The sequence below is a fragment of the Pelmatolapia mariae genome, linkage group LG3_W (assembly GCF_036321145.2).
Source record: "Pelmatolapia mariae isolate MD_Pm_ZW linkage group LG3_W, Pm_UMD_F_2, whole genome shotgun sequence".
In the NCBI taxonomy this organism is placed as follows: Eukaryota; Metazoa; Chordata; class Actinopteri; order Cichliformes; family Cichlidae; genus Pelmatolapia; species Pelmatolapia mariae.
Genome location: NC_086229.1, coordinates 51,396,668 through 51,420,544, shown reverse-complemented (window position 1 = coordinate 51,420,544; position 23,877 = coordinate 51,396,668). Strand labels below are relative to the sequence as shown.

Sequence of the window (23,877 nt, the reverse complement as noted above, 5' to 3'; positions counted from 1 at the left end):
CTCTGAGTTGATCAGCAGCTGCTGTAAAAGACAAAAATAAATAAATAAAGGAAACAGTTAACATATGTTCATGTCCAGAATGAGCACATTTTGATGTTTGTCTTACATGGTTGACATGTGTTTTAATTATGAAAGCTGATCTTGACTATTAATAAAATTCTCAACAATTAAACTCCATCAAGTGCAGATTATAAGTCCAGCCAGTGGAAGAGGGAAATTTAAAAAAAATCCATTAATTTTACTGAATAAACTTACCAGTGACTTTGACTTCACATTTTGCTGAACCTGAGGAGTAGTTAGTAAACACTGCACAAACATAAAGGCCCGAGTCATCAGTCCTGAGTCTGGACAGTTGAAGTCTGATTCGTCCTTCTCTGAGGGCGTCTTTGTCACTCTGGACTCGTCCTGAAAACTTTTCATCCTGAGACTCTGACACCTCAAAATAATGAACAAAATTGTACAAGACTACTATTTTTTCTTCAATTTTCTGATAACAGAGGACACTAATCAAAGACATGTCATCTATGATGGTGAACGTCCACTCCAGTGTGATGTTGTGGTTCTCCTCTGCCTGATAGGAGGTCTGTGTCACATTGACTACAAATGATCCTGTTGAGGAGACAGAGAGGGAAAGAGAGGAGCAGACACACTGAGAACTGGAACAAATCTGTTGTTGAGCTTTATTTGGAGTTCATAAAGTGAAGCTGTAAACTAACCAGAGACACATGAGGTGAGGATGACGAGCAGCAGGATCCTGCAGATCATCTTCTCCCTGTGAGAGGAGACAGAGGTGAAGAGTCATCAACACACGAGGTCAAAGGTCAGTCAGTACAGCTAGAAGAAGGAAAATCTACAGTCTGACTTCATTCACTCAGTACAACATCTGATCCTGTTCATGATCCTGATTATTACACTGTCTAACCAAAACTACATGAACTACAACCACTGCAATGGAAGCAACCAGGAGAAAAATTTGCTCTCAAAATATTTGACATATTAATTTTTTTTATATTCAGAGTTGCAAAAATATATATCTGACACAAGGTGGGGCCAAGTTTCAACATATAGAAAACAGCAACACTGTGAAATCTGTTTTCTGTGATGGTGTTTAAAGGAGTGTTTACCATCAAAATGAAGATAATATTTTCATGAAAATAAGTTCTAGTCAACTAATCAACTAGCACCATAGTTCTCTCTAGATTTTTTTGAGCTTAATTTTAAGGATTTTTTTTGTACCTGTTACTTACACTGAGAATTTTTTAACTGTTTAAATACTTTGCTACAGACACACAGAATGAGCTACAGTCCTCTAAAAGCATTATGTCAATGACACAACCTCTTTAACTCTTTAAAGCATTAATCATAAAATAATTGGCAGAAAATTAACATTTTTGAAAATGTAGTGTTTATTGAACCTGACAAATACAAAAATAAATATGAATTTGCATCACATTTGCTACATCTGGCTTCTGTTTAAAAAAGTGTTTTGGTGGGAAAAACAAAAATCACATTGATGATGTAGAAATATCAAAAACTTACAAATTCTCATGTATCTAGTAATTTACTACTTAATGCTACTACTACTTGTACTAATAATAGTCTATGCACAGTCTTGTTTTTTCTTTACTAACAGTAGCAATAGAAGCAGAAAAACATTATAAAAACATACATGGGTTTCTTCTTCCTTTCTCAGATTGTAACGAACACCGTTGTCTTTGGTTGTCACTGCCTCCAAAAAATGCGCAGTTTAAACTGTTAACATGAACCTCGTTTAACAAAGCTTGTCCAGGTCTGTGCAGAGTACAGGGTCCTCTTCCAGACTGCAGAATAAGCAACAACTGAGTTTGTTAACCCCGAGATAAGAGAAAGTGAGCAACTGATGCAACAGGCTAAATTCAACAAATAATATTTGAGCTCACATATCCAGTCACATCATTAGACACACAACAAGCTACAAGCTAATTTTCATTTAAAGGAGTTATCACCCAGTTCAGAATAAACTGACTTGTTTGTTGCAGCAGTGTGCCGGGGCACTGACAAAAAATGATCACACAAAAGCAGGTTCAGAGGAAATACTATGAAAAATTTTTCTGACTCAAAAAAATAAACAAATGAATAAATAAATAAATCCAGACCAGTGAGGGACCCCAAGTTGCTCATCTGTGGGAGTAGTACAATTATTACTATTATTATTATTATTATTTTTACAGTTGTGACTCCTGATTTGTATTTTCGGTCTTTTGTGAAGTCATGAATCGGAAGGTTGCCGGTTCGAGCCCCGACTCGGACAGTCTCGGTCGTTGTGTCCTTGGGCAAGACACTTCACCCGTTGCCTACTGGTGGTGGTCAGAGGGCCCGGTGGCGCCAGTGTCCGGCAGCCTCGCCTCTGTCAGTGCGCCCCAGGGTGGCTGTGGCTACAACGTAGCTTGCCATCACCAGTGTGTGAATGTGTGCGTGAATGGGTGAATGACTGGATATGTAAAGCGCTTTGGGGTCCTTAGGGACTAGTAAAGGCGCTATATAAATACAGGCCATTTACCATTTACCATGAACTCCCTCAGTTCTCTATAGGGATTGAACTTTTATAACTCCAGCAGTTTTTGCCTAAGTTCCACTAACCAGGGAGCAGCAGTATTGAATAGTCTTGGATTCGTGGGAATTCTGTTTATCTCCTTTACACCAAATCATTCTGGTATTACCAAAAATGAGCTTAGAGGTACAGTGTGTAAAATCTCAGCACTGGCAGTAGCACTGCTGTTAGCCTCTTGTTTTAGGCAGCATTAGAGAAACTTTCTATGATGTGGATCCAACATTATTGCACTTGGAAACTTAGCAAAGAAACCTTCGTGCTATGTGAGAATGTAATCAAACAATTTGTCAGAGGGAAAGTGTGATTTTCAGACACTGGAACCTAGCATTAGCTGGCATCATGTTAGCTTATAAGCAGCTGTTGTTATTAAAACATTTTATTGTCAGCTGTTAAAAGAGGGGAGAGTCACATGTGTAACTGCGACAATATATGGAAAAAAAATTAGCTTGCTTATTTATGTTTTTATTTGTTACAGCCGTGGCTTCAGTTCCTCGTGAGAAAGAAATTATGAGAAATTCAAGTTAAAGTTAAAAGTAACTTATAAAATTAATGCATATGTGCTCAGTCTCTAGCTACATACATAAAACAAAATTAGGAGTAGGAGAATAGACGAATGTTGACTTTATATTTTTTGTACATTAAACAACTGTAAGACACAAAAATTTTATTTGAAATACACAAACCTAGAGTGCAATAAAGCATGTGTACTCAAGTTCAGAGATGAGTGTTTGACATAAGTTGCTTTTTTTCTATGTTGTTTCACTTTATTTTATCACATTTGGATTTATAAATCTGTTTCTTATCTGCAAGTTCCATGATTACCTTTGTAGTAATTAATTCAGGAAGAAAGATTTTCCGCATGTCTTTTTCCTTTAACCAAGCTCCTTAGACTCCTCCTCCCAGTAGCAACGTCCAGTCAGATTCTCTCTACTCAGGACCTGATAATATTCAGTTAATCTGTCTGGATGATCAGAATAAGACTGTAGTTCCATCCAGTCACTTCTACTTGCCCTTTTTAGGGTCCCCTGGGGGCGCTGGAGCCTATCCCAGCTGTCTTAGAGCGAGAGGCAGGTTACACCCTGGACAGGTCGCCAGTCTGTCGCAGGGCTAACACATAGACAGCGGAAACCAGTCACACTCACATTTACCCCATTCAGACCTATGGGCAATTTAGTGTTTCCAATTAACCTATCCTCAATAAGTACATTTATTTGGACTGTGAGAGGAAGCTGGAGTGATTTATTGTTAATATTTTAAGAATTCAGCTCTGGTCTTTGGCTCTGGTGGTGACAGTAAAACATCCACTTCAGTGACTGTCAGTGAGATGTTTGTCCATTCCTCTCTCAGAATGTCCTGTAGTTTATCTCTGGTCTCTGACACAGCTGCTGTCACATCCTCAAAGTAGCTCAGAGGACGAATATTGATGCTGGATGAGTGTGTAGACTCACTGAGTGCTGACAGTGAGGGGTAGTTGTGTAGAAACTGGTTGTGATCCTCTGTGTGTGAGAGCTGCTCCAGCTCGCCGTCTTTCCTCTTCAGCTCAGCGATCTCCTGCTCCAGCTTCTCCTGAAGCTCTTTGACTCGACTCACTTCAGTTTCCTGCTGGGATCTGACCTGCTGCTTCACATCAGAGCTTCTTTTCTGGATGAGACGGATCAGCTCAGTGAACATCTTCTCACTGTCCTCCACTGCTTTATCAGCACAGCCATTGATGGCCTCCACCTCCTGTTGAAGCAGCTTCACATCTTTCCTTCTGCTTCTCAGTCCTTTCTGCTGCAGCTGGGACTGTTTCACACTCTTAACCCGAATTAGTTGACTTTACTCGCAAATTGCGAGGAAACCCGTTGCCTTATACCACTTTAGTTTTTACACAAGCTGAAACTAAATACGTTTAGTTTAACTAACATGGAATGTTAAGTTTTTACACAAGCTGAAACTAAATAGGTTTAGTTTGACCAACTTGGAATCATAAGTTTTTACACAAGCTGAAACTAAATATTTTTAGTTTTATTAACATGGAATACTACGTTTTTACACAAGCTGAAACTAAATAGGTTTAGTTTAACTAACATGGAATGTTAAGTTTTTACACAAGCTAAAACTAAATATTTTTAGTTTTATTAACATGGAATACTACGTTTTTACACAAGCTGAAACTAAATACTTTTAGCTGTATTAATATAACATGAATTTTCATATTCATATTTTTTTGTGTAGTCAGAATTATTGAATAACAAGATATTACTTGTTACTGGTACTTACTAAAAAAATTAGATTGTATTTTCCTCTAACAAAATAACTTTTTTATGAATTATAAAAAACATTGTTACAATGAAGTTGGATAGGAAAAAAAACAAAATCTTCAAATGCTCCAATGCATTTTATTTTTAAGAAAAAGCCACAACAAAGCCAATGTTAATTTGTCTGTGTGGTAGTTGAATGTGTGTGTGTTTGTGTGGTAGTTGAATGTGTGTGTGTTTGTGTGGTAGTTGAATGTGTGTGTGTTTGTGTGGTAGTTGAATGTGTGTGTGTTGTGTGGTAGGTGAATGTAACAACCAACAAAAAACAGAATTCCCAAAAATTCCCTGTTACAAACAGGATCTGCACCATCTGCCTACATTAAGGCAGGTCAACAGACATACTAACAAAGACTTTCTAATTAGAACAATATCCAACTCCATCTACAAAGACTTATGATGCAACAACTTAAACAATGTCTGTCTTTCAGGTACAACTCTTCAATTTTTACTTTCACGTCACATGCTTCTGCTCACTTCTAAAGCATCTAAGTGTGTGTGTGTGTGTGTTTGTGTGTATAGAAGTTTATGTGTAGTGTTTTTTGTTTGTAGGTGTTGTATGGGACTGTTCTGACTGGGTGCTGAATGTGTCTGTTTCTGCGTTTTGTGCCTTTTTGTTGGGCTGTTTTACAGAACCAAAAAGGTGAGGAAAAAAAACAAACATGTCACAGTAGAGATGACATCACTTTACATTGTAAGCTGATTTTTCAAAGATTGTATCTTTGGCTTTAGGTCAGTGTGGCCTAATGAGAGCAAAATCTGTTGGATGAACAGAAAGGTCAGCTTCATACTTTTAGGATAGTTAAGATGGAGTGCATACGTGAGTCCAAACAGAATGCACATTGCTTTAGGCAGATCTTGGATGTTTTCCATCACGACTTCTCCCTCAATGATAATTTTCAACAAGGTTGGACTTGGATGCTGGGCAGATGTGAGCACAGCCTCTTCACGCTCAGTGAGAAGAATCCCGATGTCAAGGTCACGGAAAAAATCAGCATCTGATTCCTTGTAAAACAAAAGTACATAATCATTAGAATACTCGTTACAAAAATAAACTTCAATCATGATACCATGAGAGTGTCATAGTGAAATGTAAAAGAAAAGAGTGGAATAGAGGCTTCGGGAACACTTGGAAGTGCTATAAAACAATCTTCATAAGTAGATTGACAGGGTTATTGAAACAAAAAACAACAACCAACCAACCAGCGTTTAAATATGCAGCATAATATAGGAAGGAACGTCGATACACCAATCAAAATGTAGGGGTGGTACCTTCAATTTAATTGGGTCAAAAGCAATTTGAACTGGATCAGTATAAGTGATTTTTCAGACTTGATCCGGTTCTAATTCCATTCTAATTGTGTTAATTACTTCCTTTTATACTTAGACATTCTTTCTTTGCATTCCTTTTGATATTTTATTTTTCATATTATTTTTCTTTTGTTCTTTTTTCCAAATATATTTTGTGCATTTCCAGGTTGATTATTGTTTCCTATAACCTCAAAGCGTTTTATTTACTGCAGGCGTCTGTCCAATCAACTCTTGACCTTCTCTGTGCACCTTGCATGTGGGTGAAGCTGTGCCAGGAGACGTTTGGCTAAAAGAACACAAGAGTGTACTTACAAAGCCTGCTTTGAAGAAGGTTGAAGGATTGTCCCCCAGGATGATTGGAAGCCCTCTGAGCACCTGTGTCCGGATTGCAGTTGGGTCAGTAGTCTTTGGGAATGAAACAGAATAACAAATTAGACGACTAAAATAAAACAAAATAACTTATCAGTAAGAAAGCTACTGATCAACAATAAACTGAATTACACAAACTATAGACTGGGACTATGATGTTTGTAAAACCTGTAAAGAACAATACTAAACATAATTTGTATGAACTTACATTGGTCTGTTGTGAAATCTGAGTCAACAACTGTCCAACATTCCCTCTCTTGGAACGAAATAACTCAAGGAAACGAGGACTGTGCCGATCGATGTTCTCATAAAATTCCTGCTTGAGGTTCTTGCCCACAATCCTGCTGAACTCCATGAACACCTGAAAAATACAGAAAGAGAGAGAGAGTAAAAAAAAAGCACTTAACATAACCAACCTGTACAAGACAAGCCATCTGCAAAGTAGAGCTGGAGAAACAGCCATGAATGTCATTTTTGTGGAATTTTAAGTTTTGATGTTTCTATGTATAAACGACATGCTCCACATTAAAGTCATCCATGTTTTCCTTAAAGGGGTCAAAAGAAATCGACATCTAGGCACATTATATAAAACACAGATAGTTATTAGTTATCTTTGCTTTTGTGAACATACCTGATCTTCTGTGAAGAGGGCAGGCCAGCGTTTCACCATCATGTTTATGGGGGGTTCAGAGTCCACAACCTCTTTTCTTCTCAAAGCAAAAGTCTGATCCATCTTTTGTTTTACAAGAAGTCCATTTGGGGTTCTCTTCTGCATTTCATCAGCCAAGTCCTTACGGGCCTCTTCCAGGGCAGCTTGATCAAATCCATCCGGAAAGTTGGGCAAGTAGTTGATTTCACCTTTCTTTGCCTTTTTTATCCGCTTGTTTGCTGGTTGTCCATCTGATGAATGCCTTCCCCGCTTACCGGCATTTACTGCAACATCAAGGCATCCTGATTGCCTGCGCTTTGTTCTATAATTTCCCATTTTATGCTTTAGACTATTTTTCCAACCACAACAGCGAGTGACAGAGCCTCGCTCCTGGAGACAGGGGTGTTTGTTTATCAGTGCTGTTGCAACACTTTCAAACTGAGCAGCAGTTGGGTATGCTGTGTAGCTATACATGCTTTCTGCCAGTCTCTCTAGTATCTCATGTTTCAGCTCTTTTGAGACCTTAAGGTGTGTTCCTTCACTCATAAACAGCAAATCTGCTTGCCTCAGTCTATACTCCACATCAACAGAAAATGTTGGAATGTCAAAAAATTCTGGCCATGGTTCACGTCGATCCTGAGGTGAATGTGAGAGTATCTCTGTATCTGCAGTACTTGTGTCGCTAAAGACGTCATCAGATGAGACAGGCACCAGGTCAAAGACAGGCAGGACTTTAATGGTTGGTTTTTCTGGAAGTTCTTGAAGATCTGTTAGATTACATAGTTCATTATTGAATTCAGGGTCTTGGAATTGGAGACTGAAGTTGTATTGAAGTCCCAGTGACTCTCGAAGCTTGGTTATCAAGTCTTTTACTGTAGAAGGCCTTGAATGTAGGATGACTTTCCTTATATCTGCCTCTGTTAGAATGACTCTCATGGTCATTTTCTGGTTTGCAGTCATCTTGGAAATAGAAACAACAATTAGAATATAACTTTACATATAAAAAAAGGAATTTAACGGCTAAACAATCACTATGTGCATCACAAAAATAGTTGATTAATGCATTTGTTGCCTAAATTCAGTACACTTTTTTTTCCTTCAGAAGAAACATCACTATGAAAATAATTAAGATAACTTAAATGATAGAAGTGTTTATGATTTCAAGTCAAAATATTTGAGAGCATCATACTGGGCTTTGGAAAACACTGAACAAGCTGAACTATCACCAACACAGAAACAAGTTATGAGTACTATCCAGAGGGGGAAAAAACTATGGATGTCCATGAGATTGAAGTTGTACATCCAATAAATGTGTGTTGTTTTTGTTGGTGTTGCTTGTGTCTGTGTGGTACATGACTTTGTTGTTTGTCTTGGTGTTCTATGTAAGATAAGAAAATTATGATTTATCCTGAGATTTAAGTGGTAATTCCATTTTTTAGTCTATTTCTATAGAAGCCCCCCTACTCAAATGTACAAGAAAAACATTTACTAAAATAGTCAGACATTTATGAAAAAATATAAAACCCTTCTCAGACTGTATTATTATATATTTCATCATGAGCTCTAAAATTAGACAAAAAACCTTACAGTCTAGACTGATTGCAGAAACCACACTTTTGCTTTTTAGCATATAATATGACGCTTGAGGGTCACTACTAAATGTTGACCATATGTGTATGCTGGAAGAGGGAACACATCATTTAGATCTTTCAGCTGCACCACACACAGAGAGGGGTTCCTGCTGTCACAGATGAGTTCAAAAGACCTCAGATGCTCGTGGTACCAAGCAGTCATCTCATTACAAATAAACAGGATCTCGGTGTTGAGTGCCACTATCTGTTTGATCTGCCTAAATGAAGGTAGCCCAGCGCATGAACCAACAGAGACTATCATGCCAGAACGATATGTAACTCCATCTACAGAGACTGATGATGCAACAAGCACTGATGTAAGCTGAGGAACTTTCCGGCAGAAAACCTGTTGGACATCCTCAGGATAAGATCTGATTGATGCTGTAGTGACCTTGTCCATTTCAACTGATGGCCTGAAAAATGAACTTGTGTCCAAATAGTAAGCCATCATTTTCTGATGCTTAACAGCCAATGTCAGAGCTACATTTTTGAAGTTGTGGGCATTACGTATGACCCGTTTGAAGAATTTGTGTTTCCCCTCAAATCGCATTGTCCAAACGTCTGAAAGGGGACCAAATGCTTTGATCAGCTCGGGGTAATGCTCGAGGTAGTGATGTTTTGGCCGTAATCTAAAATCTGGGAATGTTGTTTGCAACAATTCTCTGTGTTCTGACACTTTGCAGTCAAGGAAATGTACTGACTCTTCAGTGTGCTTTGTTGCAACAGCCAACTCAACAATCTCTTTTAGGAGCAGTAAAATGTTCCATGCATCGTCTCCCTCAGGGACTTTATGGCCAATGATAAGTGGGAGCAGCCTAAGTAGAGCCCAGTTCTCATGGCCATTGCCACCAATGGTCCCTTTGGTAGAGAAGCTGTGGGAAATTGGCTGAGGCTGGTCAGTTTTGTCATCAAAGGCATATTCAAAAGCTTTTATAGCATAGTTCAGTGTGTCTATGGTAAAATATTTTTTAGAAATCATGTTTGAAATGCAGAGTGATAGCTCAACAGGAACAATCCCTTCCAAAAGGTCATGGAGGATGTCGGGGGGATACCCATGGACAACGTGAAAATGCTCCAGACCATCAGTCAGTACACACTCTCCTTTAACACCATATTGTTTTGCCTTAGTAGGATCCTGCTTTACCTCCTGCACCTGCTGATTGTGAGCATCAATAGTGCGGGGTTCAAAAGCACCTGAATTTACCTCTTTGGCTTGCATCTCGTCCCTTGTTGCCATGCAGAACCTGCAGAATCTGTCCACCGTAAAGCTTTCGAAGAATCCTGCCAGAGAATGAGCAGCCAGGTTATCTGCAGCCACATATACAACTGTCCCTTTAACACATTCTCCCAACTTCTCAACATAGACACCATGTTGCTCCAAAGAAGCTAGATCTTGAATGAGTGGGTGGAGAATTTTTGCATAGCCAAATTCTTTCACATAAGAGGCTTTACACAAGACAGCAAGCTGGATGGAGTGGAGTGTGGATCTGTACTTTGATGGGACATTAGCTATCACCCAATACACTGCACTCATTTTGTGTTTCTTTCTAGATGTTCCCAAAGGGTTGGACACTTCAAAATCATCTGTATATAGTCCAACAGCGATTTTGAATTCATCCCCTTTAAGGAGGTCATTTTCATTACAGTATGTACCATCTCTGTATGAACTGTACTCATGTTGCACATGCTTTTGGATGGAAAGAGCTTTATCCAAAATGTCTGCCCTACTCAACATCTTCTGTAGCATTGGATGCAAAGGTACATATACAGCACTACATTTTTTTCCTCTTTCAATAAGGTACTCTACTGGTTTAACCTCTGTAAAGTTTTTATTCACATATGCTGCTCTCCTTTTTGTAGTTGATAAGGGGCCATTCTTGCCACAGAATTTCATCATTACATTACCCTTTTCAGCAGCCCTTACTAATTCTTCCACAACAGAATCTTCCACATTTGTATGTGGTTTGAGAATTTCCTTGACTGCATTATGCAGCAGTGGCTGGGCTAGTTCACAAATCTGTAGCAGCTGTTTTATAACTTCTTGTACTGTATTTTCTGGAATGTGTAGCACTGTTTGCATCTTTAAAAAAAGAGCAGCAAGATTGTGCTCCAGCTGTTTTTCTAAATCATGAAGATCTTCATTGGTAGAGTCCTCATTGTCTTCCGATTCGGAGGTGTCATTGGGAGGCTCGTGATATTCTTGTGCCATTTCATTAGTTACATTACCAGCAACAATTTCCGGCCTGAACATCCTCCAGTCGAGTGTTCTGTGCTCTTTACTTCTGTGTGCATTAAATGTAGAATACACACTGGTGTGAAAGTTGCAGCCATTAAATGGACACTGGACTCTGTGATTTACCTTCAAATGTGTACTGCGCAAGTGAGTGAGGAAGACTGCTTCTGTGCAGGGTGCAGAAAAGTCACATGACTGACACTGAAAGGTTACTTGTGCAGTATATATTGGCTGTGGAACCTGGGTTTTTTGGTGGATCTTTGCTAAGTGAACCTTGAGTGCATTCATGGAGTTGAATGTGCACACACATTCTTGGTGTAAGCAGGGAAATGGGGCTGTTCTTCCATAGTTTCCGTGTTTTAACCGGTAATGTTTTAAAAGGTAACCCCTTTTCTCACACATAAACTCACAATACTTACACTTCCACAGCATCTTCACAACACAAGGATCTGTAAAACATAAAACAAGAAAACTATCAGACCAAAATAATATTGCTGTATAACACAAAAAAGTAATAGAACCAAAATATATGTGTTACCATAAAACTGGCACGTAAATAGGTAAGAGAGAGTGAGGGAGAACGAGAACAGAGTTCCTACAGGTTAGTTAGTCTTTTTAAGACCTTTTATGTTAAAAATGAAAGGTGGCAGTATGTGTAAAAGTTGATAACAAGCCAAGCAGAGTTGTGAAAAATTAAAGAACACTTCAGAAGGCCACAAGAAAGTTTGTCTAACAATGTTGTTTTTTAACGTTGTTACATTTTTTTAATGTTAATCATTTCTCTAAGACATCGTGTTCTGAGTTTCTGACCTGGGTCATCATAGTGTTCTAAATCGTTGATTCAGCAAATATAAACTTATGTTACCCTATATATCAAAGTAATTGTGGTTGACAAATTAAACTGACTAAATCTAACTTTATTATTCTGCTGACAATAATAGATGGACTCTAGCTAGCAATAAGTAGCCTATATATTACCGATATGCACCAAGTTTAAACCGTACAGTAAGTGACAGCGTCAAAAAATACCTCCAAGCTTTTTGGTGTTGCATGTTCCAACAAAGATATTTATACTACTTATTTTACATACTAACCGTTCAAGGCGTTCAATGCTGCTGAGAAAATGTCGGCAACAGTCTGCTTTCTTCCCTCCCGCAGAGTCCGCGTTGAATCCGTTGCAGAGGCCTTGTGGGGCGCCCAGTGAAGTTTTGAATTAGGCCCCTCCCCTTTGTTATAAAACTAAACACACCAAGTTAATTCTACTAAACCGGATTAGTGGCACTTACTATTTCAGCTAAAAAGTACAATTAACTAATGTTGTTTAGTAATGATAGCAGGTTTTTACAAAACATAACAGTATAAGTAATGATCACTCAGAAGTTTAACTAGAAACAAAATCTGGGTTTACAGTGCATGGCCTTTATGTTCATCCATTGTGCAGAGATAACAGATACTCTGCTGATCAGTACGACAGAAAATCTTCATCACCTCATCATGACGAGAGCAGATGTTCTCCTGGAGCTTCTTGGAGGGGGCCACCAGCTTGTGTTTCTTTAATGGAGCTGCATCATAGTGAGGTTGGAGGTGTTTCTCACAGTAAGAGGCCGGACAAGATAACTAAAAGCCATCAAGTCCTGTTTTTCTTTCAGTGCAGACATCACAGGCCACATCTTCAGGTCCAGCATAGCAGTGACCAGCTGGAGCAGCTTGGAGTCCAGCAGCTCTGCTCATTCTGAGTTTCTTTCTTTCTTGTCTTTTTTCTTCTCGTAATTTTTATAACTAACGTATTAGTAATTAGACTCTGCAACCATGTTCTACCGTTTTGTGTTAGTTCTGGTCGTTTTTCTTAGTTTTATTCTACTTTTTTCACCCGTGTCTGGGGATCCAGAGCAGGGATCCTTTGTTTACAGTAAGGATCAGCTGTCAGCGCTGCGTCCCGCAGCGGTACTGCCGGCGGATAGACTCGACATTCCCAGCGAGCTGAGGAAGAAAAGATGGGGGTGTCGTGCTGGGAAGGAGCGCTGTCGCCCGAGAAGGAGACGTTATCGACCATCTCTTCCTTCTGTAATTATTGGAAATGTTAGATCTTTGCCCAATAAGATGGATGAGCTCACGTCGCTAACCTGGTCACAGAGGGAGTACCGGTGTTGTGCCAAAAAGTGATTGTCTGCCAGAAACTGATTGCCGTCTGCGGGAGCGCGCACAGCTGCTTAAAGCTGCAGCGCCCGGATTACTTGCGTTGCCAGCTACTTCCATGCAACTGATATAACGTGGGGGAAAAAAACCCCAAAGACATTTATGCCTTTGTTATTAGGCAAAGGTATGCATTTATGGAACTTTAACGTTTATTATAATTATGAATGAATAGAATTATGACGCTTGTCAGAAGTTTGCTTTCATTGTGTAGCGCTGTCACGAATGACTACACGCATCACGATGGAATAATTAATGCCTACAGGTTTAGTATGTCTACTCTCGTTGTTCATATTTGTTATAAGACTGTCGAATAGTAGTTAAAACAATAAAGACCTATTGTTCCAGAATCACCATGACTCTTTCTTGTTTGTTCAGAATAACGACTGAGAACATGGCATTTTAGCGCTACCAAAAGGTGATTGTGGCCTATAACTTGTCACTGAAACAATATTTCAGCTTCAAACTTGTTGGACATATTCCAGAAGGGTTACATGTGATATATTATATCCCCAAAACTCTCCAAGAACTGCTGAATAACTTGTACAGGAACAAAAAACTGATAATATGCAATTTCCAACCTGCCAAAAAGTGATTGTGGACTATATCTTGTTACTGAAACAATATTTCTGCTTCAACCTTGCTGGAAATCATCCAGGGCTATATGTGTCACATTATACCCCAAACATTCTCCAAGAAGTGCTGAATAACTTGTATAGGAACAATACCACTGATAATAGTCATTTTCAACCTGCCAAAAAGTGATTGCCACCTATACCTTGTCACTGTAACAATATTTCTGCTTCAAACTTGTTGGGTATCATCAAGAAGGGTTACATGTTACACACAGGAGCCCAAACAGTCTCTTAGAACTGCCGAATAACTTTTAAAAGAACATTAATACCGATAATATGTCATTTCAACCTGCCAAAAAGTGATTGTGGCCTATATCTTGTCCCTGAAACAATATTTCTCCTTCAAACTTGTTGGGTATCATCCAAAAGGATCATATGTGGCACATCATATCCCAAACAGTCTCTAAGAATTGCTGGATAACCTTTAAAGGAACATTAACATTGATAATATGCCATTTTCAGCCTGCCAAAAAGTGATTGTGGCCTATATCTTGTCACTGAAACAATTTTTCTGCTTCAAACTTGTTGGGTATCATCCAAAAGAATCATATGTGGCACATCATATCCCAAACAGTCTCTAAGAATTGCTGGATAACCTTTAAAGGAACATTAACATTGATAATATGCCATTTTCAGCCTGCCAAAAAGTGATTGTGGCCTATATCTTGTCACTGAAACAATATTTCTGCTTCAAACTTGACTGATATCATTCAGAAGGTTCATTCTGCTGCAAATTTAAATCAAGCCTTTATTGGACAGCGCAAAAAATGTCAAACTTCAAATATAACACAAAAAAAGGATAATGGCCAAATGGAAACAGCTGGGAGGAGATATGCATAAACAAATTAGGAACAATAAGTAATACTAAAGAGAAAACAAAAGGTAAAAAAATGCAATTCCAATACAGCACTTATTAATTGAAACTAAAAACCAAAAAACAATAACAATATCCAATTAAAGAACAAACCACCAATTGAAATAAACTAACAAATATACCAGAAACATTGGGTGTAGCGGAAGCTAAACACCAGTAAACCATGAAACAACATCAAAGCTGAATTTTAATGTTGTTAACAGAACAACATACAGCACATACAGCAAAACAAAATAAAAGAAATAATAACTAAATAAATAAATAAACAAACAACTAATAAATACTATTGGAGACAACGATACAAAACACACATTTCAAAGCCCTAGAAAAATTGCCAGAAACCCTAACTGGGTGACCAGCATGCTTCACAGACAAATTTGTTTTCTTTGCTCTTGCGGGGCTTCTTGGCACAGCTCCTGTGGTACCACCATGGGCAAATGTCGCAGCCAATCTGAATTAGACAAAACAAGGTAACACAAGTATTATGTTAATAGTGTTATACAAATAAGTATTTAAATAACAATTTTGCAAAATACTCAGATCATAAAGCAGTCCACCATTCATTACAACTACAATAAGTCATATGATGTGTGATCTGTGACATCTTTAAAATTATTTTTTTGTTTCGTGATTTTTTTTTATCATCTTTTAAGCTGAATGGGCTAAGGACATGTAAAACATAAGCATTTACCCATTGAGTGTCACCATCGTGGTTCCCACAATAGTGGCATAGGTCAGTGAGGTCATCTTCAACAACAAGAAGCAAATACTTTACTTTTAACAATAATGAACTCTGTTTGCATGACTACATAATAAGATTATAGCAATAAAAGAACAATGTTAAAAACACATTCAAGATACCATTTTGTAGTTTACCATTTAATTTATATTTGTAATGATACCTGTATTCTCAAGAAGACATATTGCAATCTGTTGTCTCAGACTTGCAATACTTGAAGCAGAGTTCTCAAACTCTACTGGAACATCTTTTAAGATGCACTCTGCAAACTGTGAATAAAATATATAAAAATGCAGTCATTATTTGAAGTAACATTTGCTATTGAAATTTGAATCATATTTATTTTTAGAAAAATCACAGTAAGTGCTTGTGTTGAACAAGAACGAGGACACAAATGGAGACACTGGAGGAGACAGAGCAGAGACTAGAACCAAAAGCAAGTGATTTTATTAAGGCAGGTAAACATGAACAAAACGCCAGCAAAGATGGAACAGGAGTAACAACTAAAGTGGGAAAATAATTATGAAAACTGTTATGAAACTATGATAAATATGAACCAATTTAGACAACTATCACAGCTCCTTCCTGAAACATCCTTGCTGCAGGAAAGAGCGCTTTCCCAGATAATTCATCAGCAGTTAGACTCTATAACTCCTCAATCACAATGTCATAATTCACTGGACTTTGTGGACATCCATGGTTACCATTCATGCACAATGCACCTTCTATGTTTATGGACGTGCAGGTACACAGTATATGTATGTATATTTAGTGTGTACATATTTGTTTTCATGTACATATCTATACGTATATCTATTACTTCATAAGAACAGTAGTGGTAGAATGGTTATGTTAAGTTATGTTTTTGAAATGTTTCCTGTTTTGTATCGTTGTCTCCTATAATATTTATTGTTTTTTTATTTGTTTATTAATTCATTAATTTATGTTCGTGTTGCTGTGTGTGTTTCTGTGTTGTTCACAACATTAGAGTTCAGCTTTGATTGCATTTTGTTTGTAGGATTATTCAATTATTGTGTGTTTCCTAACATGTTAGCATAGTTACTGTATGCAAAGAATTAATATATATGTTGTTCCATGGTTTACTGGTGTTGAGCTTCCGCTATACCCCCTGTTTCTGGTCTATTTGTTATTCGTTTTTGGTTTTCATGTCAATTAATAAGTGCTGTATTGGAATTACATTTTTATTACCATTTGTTTTCTCTTTCCAATTACTTAGTGTTCCTAGTGTGTTTAAGCAGATCTCCTCCCACCTGTTTCCATTTGGCCATTATCCTTTTGTTGTATTATTTTTGAATTACAACATTTTTGAAATTTGACGTTTTATGCACAGGTTGAAAATGACATATTATCGGTATTAATGTTCTTTTAAAAGTTATTCAGCAGTTCTAAGGGGATGTTTGGGCTCCTGTGTGTTACATTTAACCCTTCTTGATGATACCCAACAAGTTTGAAGCAGAAATATTGTTTCAGTGACAAGTTATGGTAATGGCCTGTATTTGTATAGCGCTTTACTAGTCCCTAAGGACCCCAAAGCGCTTAAGTTATCGGCAATCACTTTTTGGCAGGTCGAAAATGACATATTATCGGTATTAATGTTCTTTTAAAAGTTATTCCGCAGATCTTGAAGAGTGTTTGGGATATAATATGTTACATGTAACCCTTCTGGATGATATCCAACAATTTTGAAGCAGAAACATTTTTTCAGTGACAAGATATAGGTGGTAATTACTTTTTGGCAGGCTTAAAATGGCATATTATGGGTATTAATGATCCTTTACAAGTTATTCAGCATTTCTTAGAGACTGTTTGGGATATGATGTGCCACATATGATCCTTTTAGATGATACCCAACAAGTTTGAAACAGAAAAATTGTTTCAGTGACAAGATATAGGCGGCAATCACTTTTTGGCAGGTTGAAAATTGCATATTGTTCCCTTAATGGTTTTTCAGCAGTTCTAATGGTCTGTTTGAGATATAATATGTCACATAGGACCCTTCTGAATGACAACCACCAAGTTTGAAGCAGAAATAGTATTTCAGTGACAAGTTATAGACCACAATCACTTTTTTGGCAGGTTGGAAATTGCATATTATCAGTTTTATTGTTCCTGTACAAGTTATTCAGCAGTTCTTGGAGAGTTTTGGGGATATAATATATCACATGTAACCCTTCTGGAATATATCCAACATATCCTGTGACTCTCTCCACTCTGTGGTCAGCAGACTGCAAACACATTCTCCGAGATCCCTTCTCATAATATCAGGGGACTTTAATCATGCCTCACTGGACACTGCCCACCTTTACCCAGTATGTGACCTGCCCAACCAGAGACAATAACTATAATAATAGTAATGACTATCCAGAGTTGGGACCAGGAAGCAGAGTTGCAGTCTTACACGCCTCTCTGCAGCTTCTCTCCTCCTGCTACCCCCCCAAAAAAACCCATCTCCATAGAGACCGTGTCAGCTCCCAAACGGACAAAAAACAAACTAAAAACCAGCAATAAACAATTTAAACATAAAAAAATCAAAAAGAAAGAACAATACAGAATCCACATCTGAACCAAAGAGTAAAACAGTGAAATGTGGATTATTAAATATTAGGTCTCTCTCCTCCAAGTCTCTGTTAGTACATGACTTAATAACTGACCAACAAATCGATTTACTCTGCCTTACACAGTGTTGGGAAGGTTACTTTTAAAATGTATTCCACTACAGAATACTGAATACATGCCCCAAAATGTATTCTGTAACGTATTCCGTTACGTTACTCAATGAGAGTAACGTATTCTGAATACTTTGGAATACTTAATATATTATCATGCTGTTTACAACTACGTGAATGTACTATTGCTGTGATTTATTACTGTTACTGAAGGTCCGAAACGTAGTAAAGGGACCTCTGGCTAATACGTCGGGTTAGTGTCGGGCTGGTAGCCGAAAACTAGCTTTACTTTGTTGTCTGGGTCAACTTTGCTTGCCAGAGACAGAGAGAGGCGTTGAAAGGCTGCTCCAACGGAACTTATTGTTTCCGGAGGAAAACACAAACACAGTGTACAGTTGAGTCTTAATAGCTTACTTACAAATGGGCTCGTCAGGCACTCTTCTTGGCTGCAGTGGTTATTATTATATTTACATGCTTCCAGCTCCCGTTTTTGCTCCGTGACAGCTCGGACTTTTCCTTTCTCTCCCTCCCTCGCTCACAGACACATAACGTGTATTTATTTCCGTGCATTTATTTCACCAAAGTAACTGTATTCTGAATACCACCTTTTTAAACGGTAACTGTAACGGAATACAGTTACTCATATTTTGTATTCTGAATACGTAACGGCGGTACATGTATTCCGTTACTCCCCAACACTGGCCTTACAGAAACCTGGTTGCAGCCGGATGATTATGTTAGTTTAAATGAATCAACACCCCCGAGTCATTCTAACTACCAGAAACCTCGACGCACAGGCCGAGGGGGCGGTGTGGCAGCAATTTTTCACACCAGCCTATTAATTAACGAAAGACCAAAACAGACTTTTAATTCATTTGAAAGCGTGATGCTTAGCCTTGTCCACCCCAGCTGTAAAACTCAGAAACCAGTCTTACTTGTTATCATCTATCGTCCACCTGGGCCTTACACGGAGTTTTTTATCTGATTTAGTGCTCAGCTCAGATAAAATAATTATTGTGGGTAATTTTAACATCCATGTAGATGCTAAAAATGACAGCCTCAACATGGCATTTAATCTGTTATTAGACTCAATTGGCTTCTCTCAAAATGTAAAAGAACCCACCCACCACTTTAATAACACTCTAGATCTTGTTTTAACATATGGCATAGAAACTGAACATTTAACAGTGTTTCCTGAAAACCCTCTGCTGTCTGATCATTTCCTGATAAAATTTCATTTACAATAATTGATTACACAGCAGTGGAGAGTAGACTTTATCACAGTAGATGGCTTTCTGAAAGTGCTGTAACTAAGTTTAAGAATATAATCCACCCACTGTTATCATCTTCAATGCCCTGTACCAACATAGAGCAGAGCAGCTATCTGAACGCTACTCCAACAGAGGTCGATTATCTTGTTAAAAATTTTACCTCCTCACTACGTACGACTCTGGATACTGTAGCTCCTGTGAAAACTAAGGTCTCAAATCAGAAGTACCTGACTCCGTGGTATAATTCTCAAACACGTAGCCTAAAGTAGATAACTCGTAAGCTGGAGAGGAAATGGCGTGTCACAAATCTAGAGGATCATCATTTAGCCTGGAGAAATAGTTTGCTGCTCTATAAGAAAGCCCTCCGCAAAGCCAGAACATCTTACTATTCGTCACTGATTGAAGAAACTAAGAACAACCCCAGGTTTCCCTTCAGCACTGTAGCCAGGCTGACAAAAAGTCAGAGCTCTACTGAGCCAACAATCCCTTTAATGTTAACTAGTAATGACTTCATGAACGTCTTCACAAATAAAATTTTTATCATTAGAGAAAAAATTGCCAATAATCATCCCACAGATGTAATATCGTCTACAGCTACTTTTAGTACCATTGATGTTAAGTTAGACTCTTTTTCTCCAATTGATCTTTCTGAGTTAACTTCAATAATTAATTCCTCCAAACCATCAACGTGTCTTTTAGACCCCATTCCTACAAAACTGCTCAAAGAAGTCCTGCCATTAATTAATTCTTCAATCTTAAATATGATCAACCTATCTCTAATAATTGGCTATGTACCACAGGCCTTCAAGCTGGCTGTAGTTAAACCTTTACTCAAAAAGCCATCTCTAGACCCAGCAGTCTTAGCTAATTACAGGCCAATCTCCAACCTTCCTTTCATATCAAAAATCCTTGAAAGAGTAGTTGTCAAACAGCTAACAGATCATCTGCAGAGGAATGGCTTATTTGAAGAGTTTCAGTCAGGTTTCAGAGCTCATCACAGCACAGAAACAGCTTTAGTGAAGGTTACAAATGATCTTCTTATGGCCTCTGACAGTGGACTCATCTCTGTGCTTGTCCTGCTAGACCTCAGTGCTGCGTTCGATACTGTCGACCATAATATCCTATTAGAGCGATTAGAACATGCTGTAGGTATTACAGGTACTGCACTGCAGTGGTTTGTATCATATCTATCTAATAGACTCCAATTTGTTCAAGTAAATGGAGAGTCCTCTTCACCCACTAAGGTCAATTATGGTGTTCCACAGGGTTCAGTGCTAGGACCAATTCTATTTACATTATACATGCTTCCCCTAGGCAGCATCATTAGAAGACATAGCATAAATTTTCAATGCTATGCAGATGACACGCAGCTCTATCTATCCATGAAGCCAGGTAACACACACCAATTAGTTAAACTGCAGGAATGTCTTAAAGACATAAAGACCTGGATGGCCGCTAACTTCCTGCTTCTTAATTCAGATCAAACTGAGGTTATTGTACTCGGCCCTGAAAATCTTAGAAATATGGTATCTAAGCAGATTCTTACTCTGGATGACATTACCTTGGCCTCCAGTAATGCTGTGAGGAACCTTGGAGTCATTTTTGACCAGGACATGTCCTTCAACGCACATATTAAACAAATATGTAAGACTGCTTTTTTCCATTTGCGCAACATCTCTAAAATTAGAAATATCCTGTCTCAGAGTGATGCTGAAAAACTAGTTCATGCATTTATTACTTCCAGGCTGGACTACTGTAATTCATTATTATCAGGATGTCCTAAAACTTCATTGAAAAGTCTTCAGCTAATCCAAAATGCTGCAGCAAGAGTCCTGACAGGGACTAGGAAGAGAGAGCATATTTCTCCTGTTTTGGCTTCCCTTCATTGGCTTCCTGTTAAATCCAGAATTGAATTCAAAATCCTGCTCCTCACATACAAGGTCTTAAATAATCAGTCCCCATCTTATCTTAATGACCTTGTAGTACCATATCACCCTATTAGAGCACTTCGCTCTCACTCTGCAGGCCTACTTGCTGTTCCTAGAGTATTTGAAAGTAGAATGGGAGGGAGAGCCTTCAGTTTTCAGGCCCCTCTTCTGTGGAACCAGCTTCCAGTTTGGATTCGGGAGACAGACACTATCTCTACTTTCAAGATTAGGCTTAAAACTTTCCTTTTTGCTAAAGCATATAGTTAGGGCTGGACCAGGTGACCCTGAATCCTCCCTTAGTTATGCTGCAATAGACGTAGGCTGCCGGGGATTCCCATGATGCATTGAGTTTTCCTTTCCAGTCACCTTTCTCACTCACTATGTGTTAATAGACCTCTCTGCATCGAAACATATCTGTTATTAATCTATGTCTCTCTTCCACAGCATGTCTTTATCCTGTTTTCCTTCTCTCACCCCAACCGGTCGCAGCAGATGGCCGCCCCTCCCTGAGCCTGGTTCTGCCGGAGGTTTCTTCCTGTTAAAAGGGAGTTTTTCCTTCCCACTGTCGCCAAAGTGCTTGTTCATAGGGGGTCATATGATTGTTGGGTTTTTCTCTGTATCTTTTATTGTGCGATCTACTGTACAATATAAAGCACCTTGAGGCGACTTTTGTTGTGATTTGGCGCTATATAAATAAAATTGAATTGAGTTGAATTGAATAGTGCAAAAATAGCTGTGGTTAAAAAGAAAATGAGGAAGAATATGTCGCAGAAGTCCAGCAAAGAGGATAGAGTGTACTCCTGTAAGCGATGTGGTGGCTGACATGAACCGAGACAGTGTCAAGCTTATGGCAAAAGATGTTTGAAATGCAATGGAAAAAATCATTTTGCCAAACAATGTCTGTCGAAAGCCAAACCCAAATCAGTGCATGTAGTTGAAGAGACTGATTTAAGCGAGACTTTCTTTGTGGGCATAGTGTCACTTGAGGATGTAAAAAGTGAGCATAACGTAGCAGAAGACAGTGAGCGACGCTCAGATTATGAAGACACGTGGATTGTTTCACTCCCAATACAAGGAACTTTGGTGGCACTAAGGATTGATACAGGTGCACAGGCAAACCTAATCAGCATGACAGAGATCAATGCTATGAAACCAAAGCCCAAAATAATAACGAAAGGAGTGCCTCTAAAAGACTAGAATGCAAAGAATATTGAAAGTAGTGGTCAATGCAGACTTAAAGTGACAATAAAACATAAAGATTATGATGTATTGTTTAATGTTGTTCCAGAAGGTTGTGAATCACTGCTGGGTGGCGTGACATCCAAAAGATTAAACCTAGTAGAAAGAGTGTACCACATCAGCTGTGCAGAAGCAGCAAGTGGACAGCGAGGCGCAGTTGACTCCATTGTACAGCATTATGAGGATGTCTTCAAAGGTTTGGGATGTCTACCATGCACTTACAGTATCCAGCTGAAAGAGGATGCAGAGCCAGTGATCCATTCACCACGTAGAGTCCCAGCTCCACTGAAGGGCCGTTTAAAGAAAGAACTGGACAGGATGTCACAGTTGCAGGTCATTACAAAAGTGAGAGAACCAACTGAGTGGGTAAACTCAATGGTGTGTGTGGATAAAAGGAATAAAAACAATGATTTGAGAATATGCATGGACCCTGGCGATTTAAATCAAGCCGTAAAGCGTGAACACTACCAGATACCAAAGCGTGAAGAGATTGCAAGTGAAATGGCAGGCGCCAAATACATCTCAAAGCTAGATGCAGCACATGGGGTTTGGCAAATAAAGCTAGATGAGAAAAGTTCAAAATACTGTACTTTCAATACACCTTTTGGCAGGTACAGATTCCTCAGAATGCCATTTGGCATAATCTCAGCATCTGAGATTTTTCATCGTGCCATGGACAACATGTTAGAGGGATTACAAGGTGTTCGCTGTTATGTTGATGATGTGGTTATTTGGGGCTCCACCCTACAAGAACATAATGAAAGACTGGTGAAGGTGCTGCAACGGGTGAGGGAGGATGGATTAAAGTTAAATCATGAGAAGTGTCATTTTGGTGTAAAGGAAATAACATTTTTGGGAGACAAATTCTCTGCTGGAGGTATTGAGCCAGATGAAAGAAAAATAAAAGCCATCGCAACAATGCCACGCCCGACAGATAAGAGAGGTGTGCTCAGAGTGATGGGAATGATAAACTTTTGTTGGGAAGCATTCATGTAACAGAGTGTTTTGCAGGTTACCTCTGTGGTGGCCATCTTGTTTTCCCAGTAAAAAGGTGACCTGCCTCAATTGCAGCTCTTTTATAGACCAGTCTGAATTGAGAGGGTGTGGTCTTTAGAGTATTTAAAGGGAGCAGGAAATGGATTGGGGGCCATTTTGAGATGTTGCTGTCTGTATGTGCATGATATTGGCATGAGATAATAAAGCAATTAAGACAGTGTAAAGTCTAATGTTT

The 23,877-nt window shown here is 38.6% G+C and overlaps 1 protein-coding gene across 1 annotated transcript; it reads right to left on the bottom strand.

Moving 5' to 3' along the window:
• Nucleotides 1–5,050: 5,050 nt before the first annotated feature.
• Nucleotides 5,051–8,023, bottom strand: LOC134624621 (sterile alpha motif domain-containing protein 3-like). The gene is made up of 4 exons (XM_063469630.1): nt 7,199–8,023; nt 6,776–6,928; nt 6,511–6,603; nt 5,051–5,892 (listed from the first exon to the last, which is right to left on the bottom strand). The coding sequence occupies exons 1-4, from the start codon at nt 7,760–7,762 to the stop codon at nt 5,575–5,577; spliced, it is 1,128 nt and encodes a 375-aa protein (XP_063325700.1). The 5' UTR covers nt 7,763–8,023; the 3' UTR covers nt 5,051–5,574.
• Nucleotides 8,024–23,877: the final 15,854 nt, after the last annotated feature.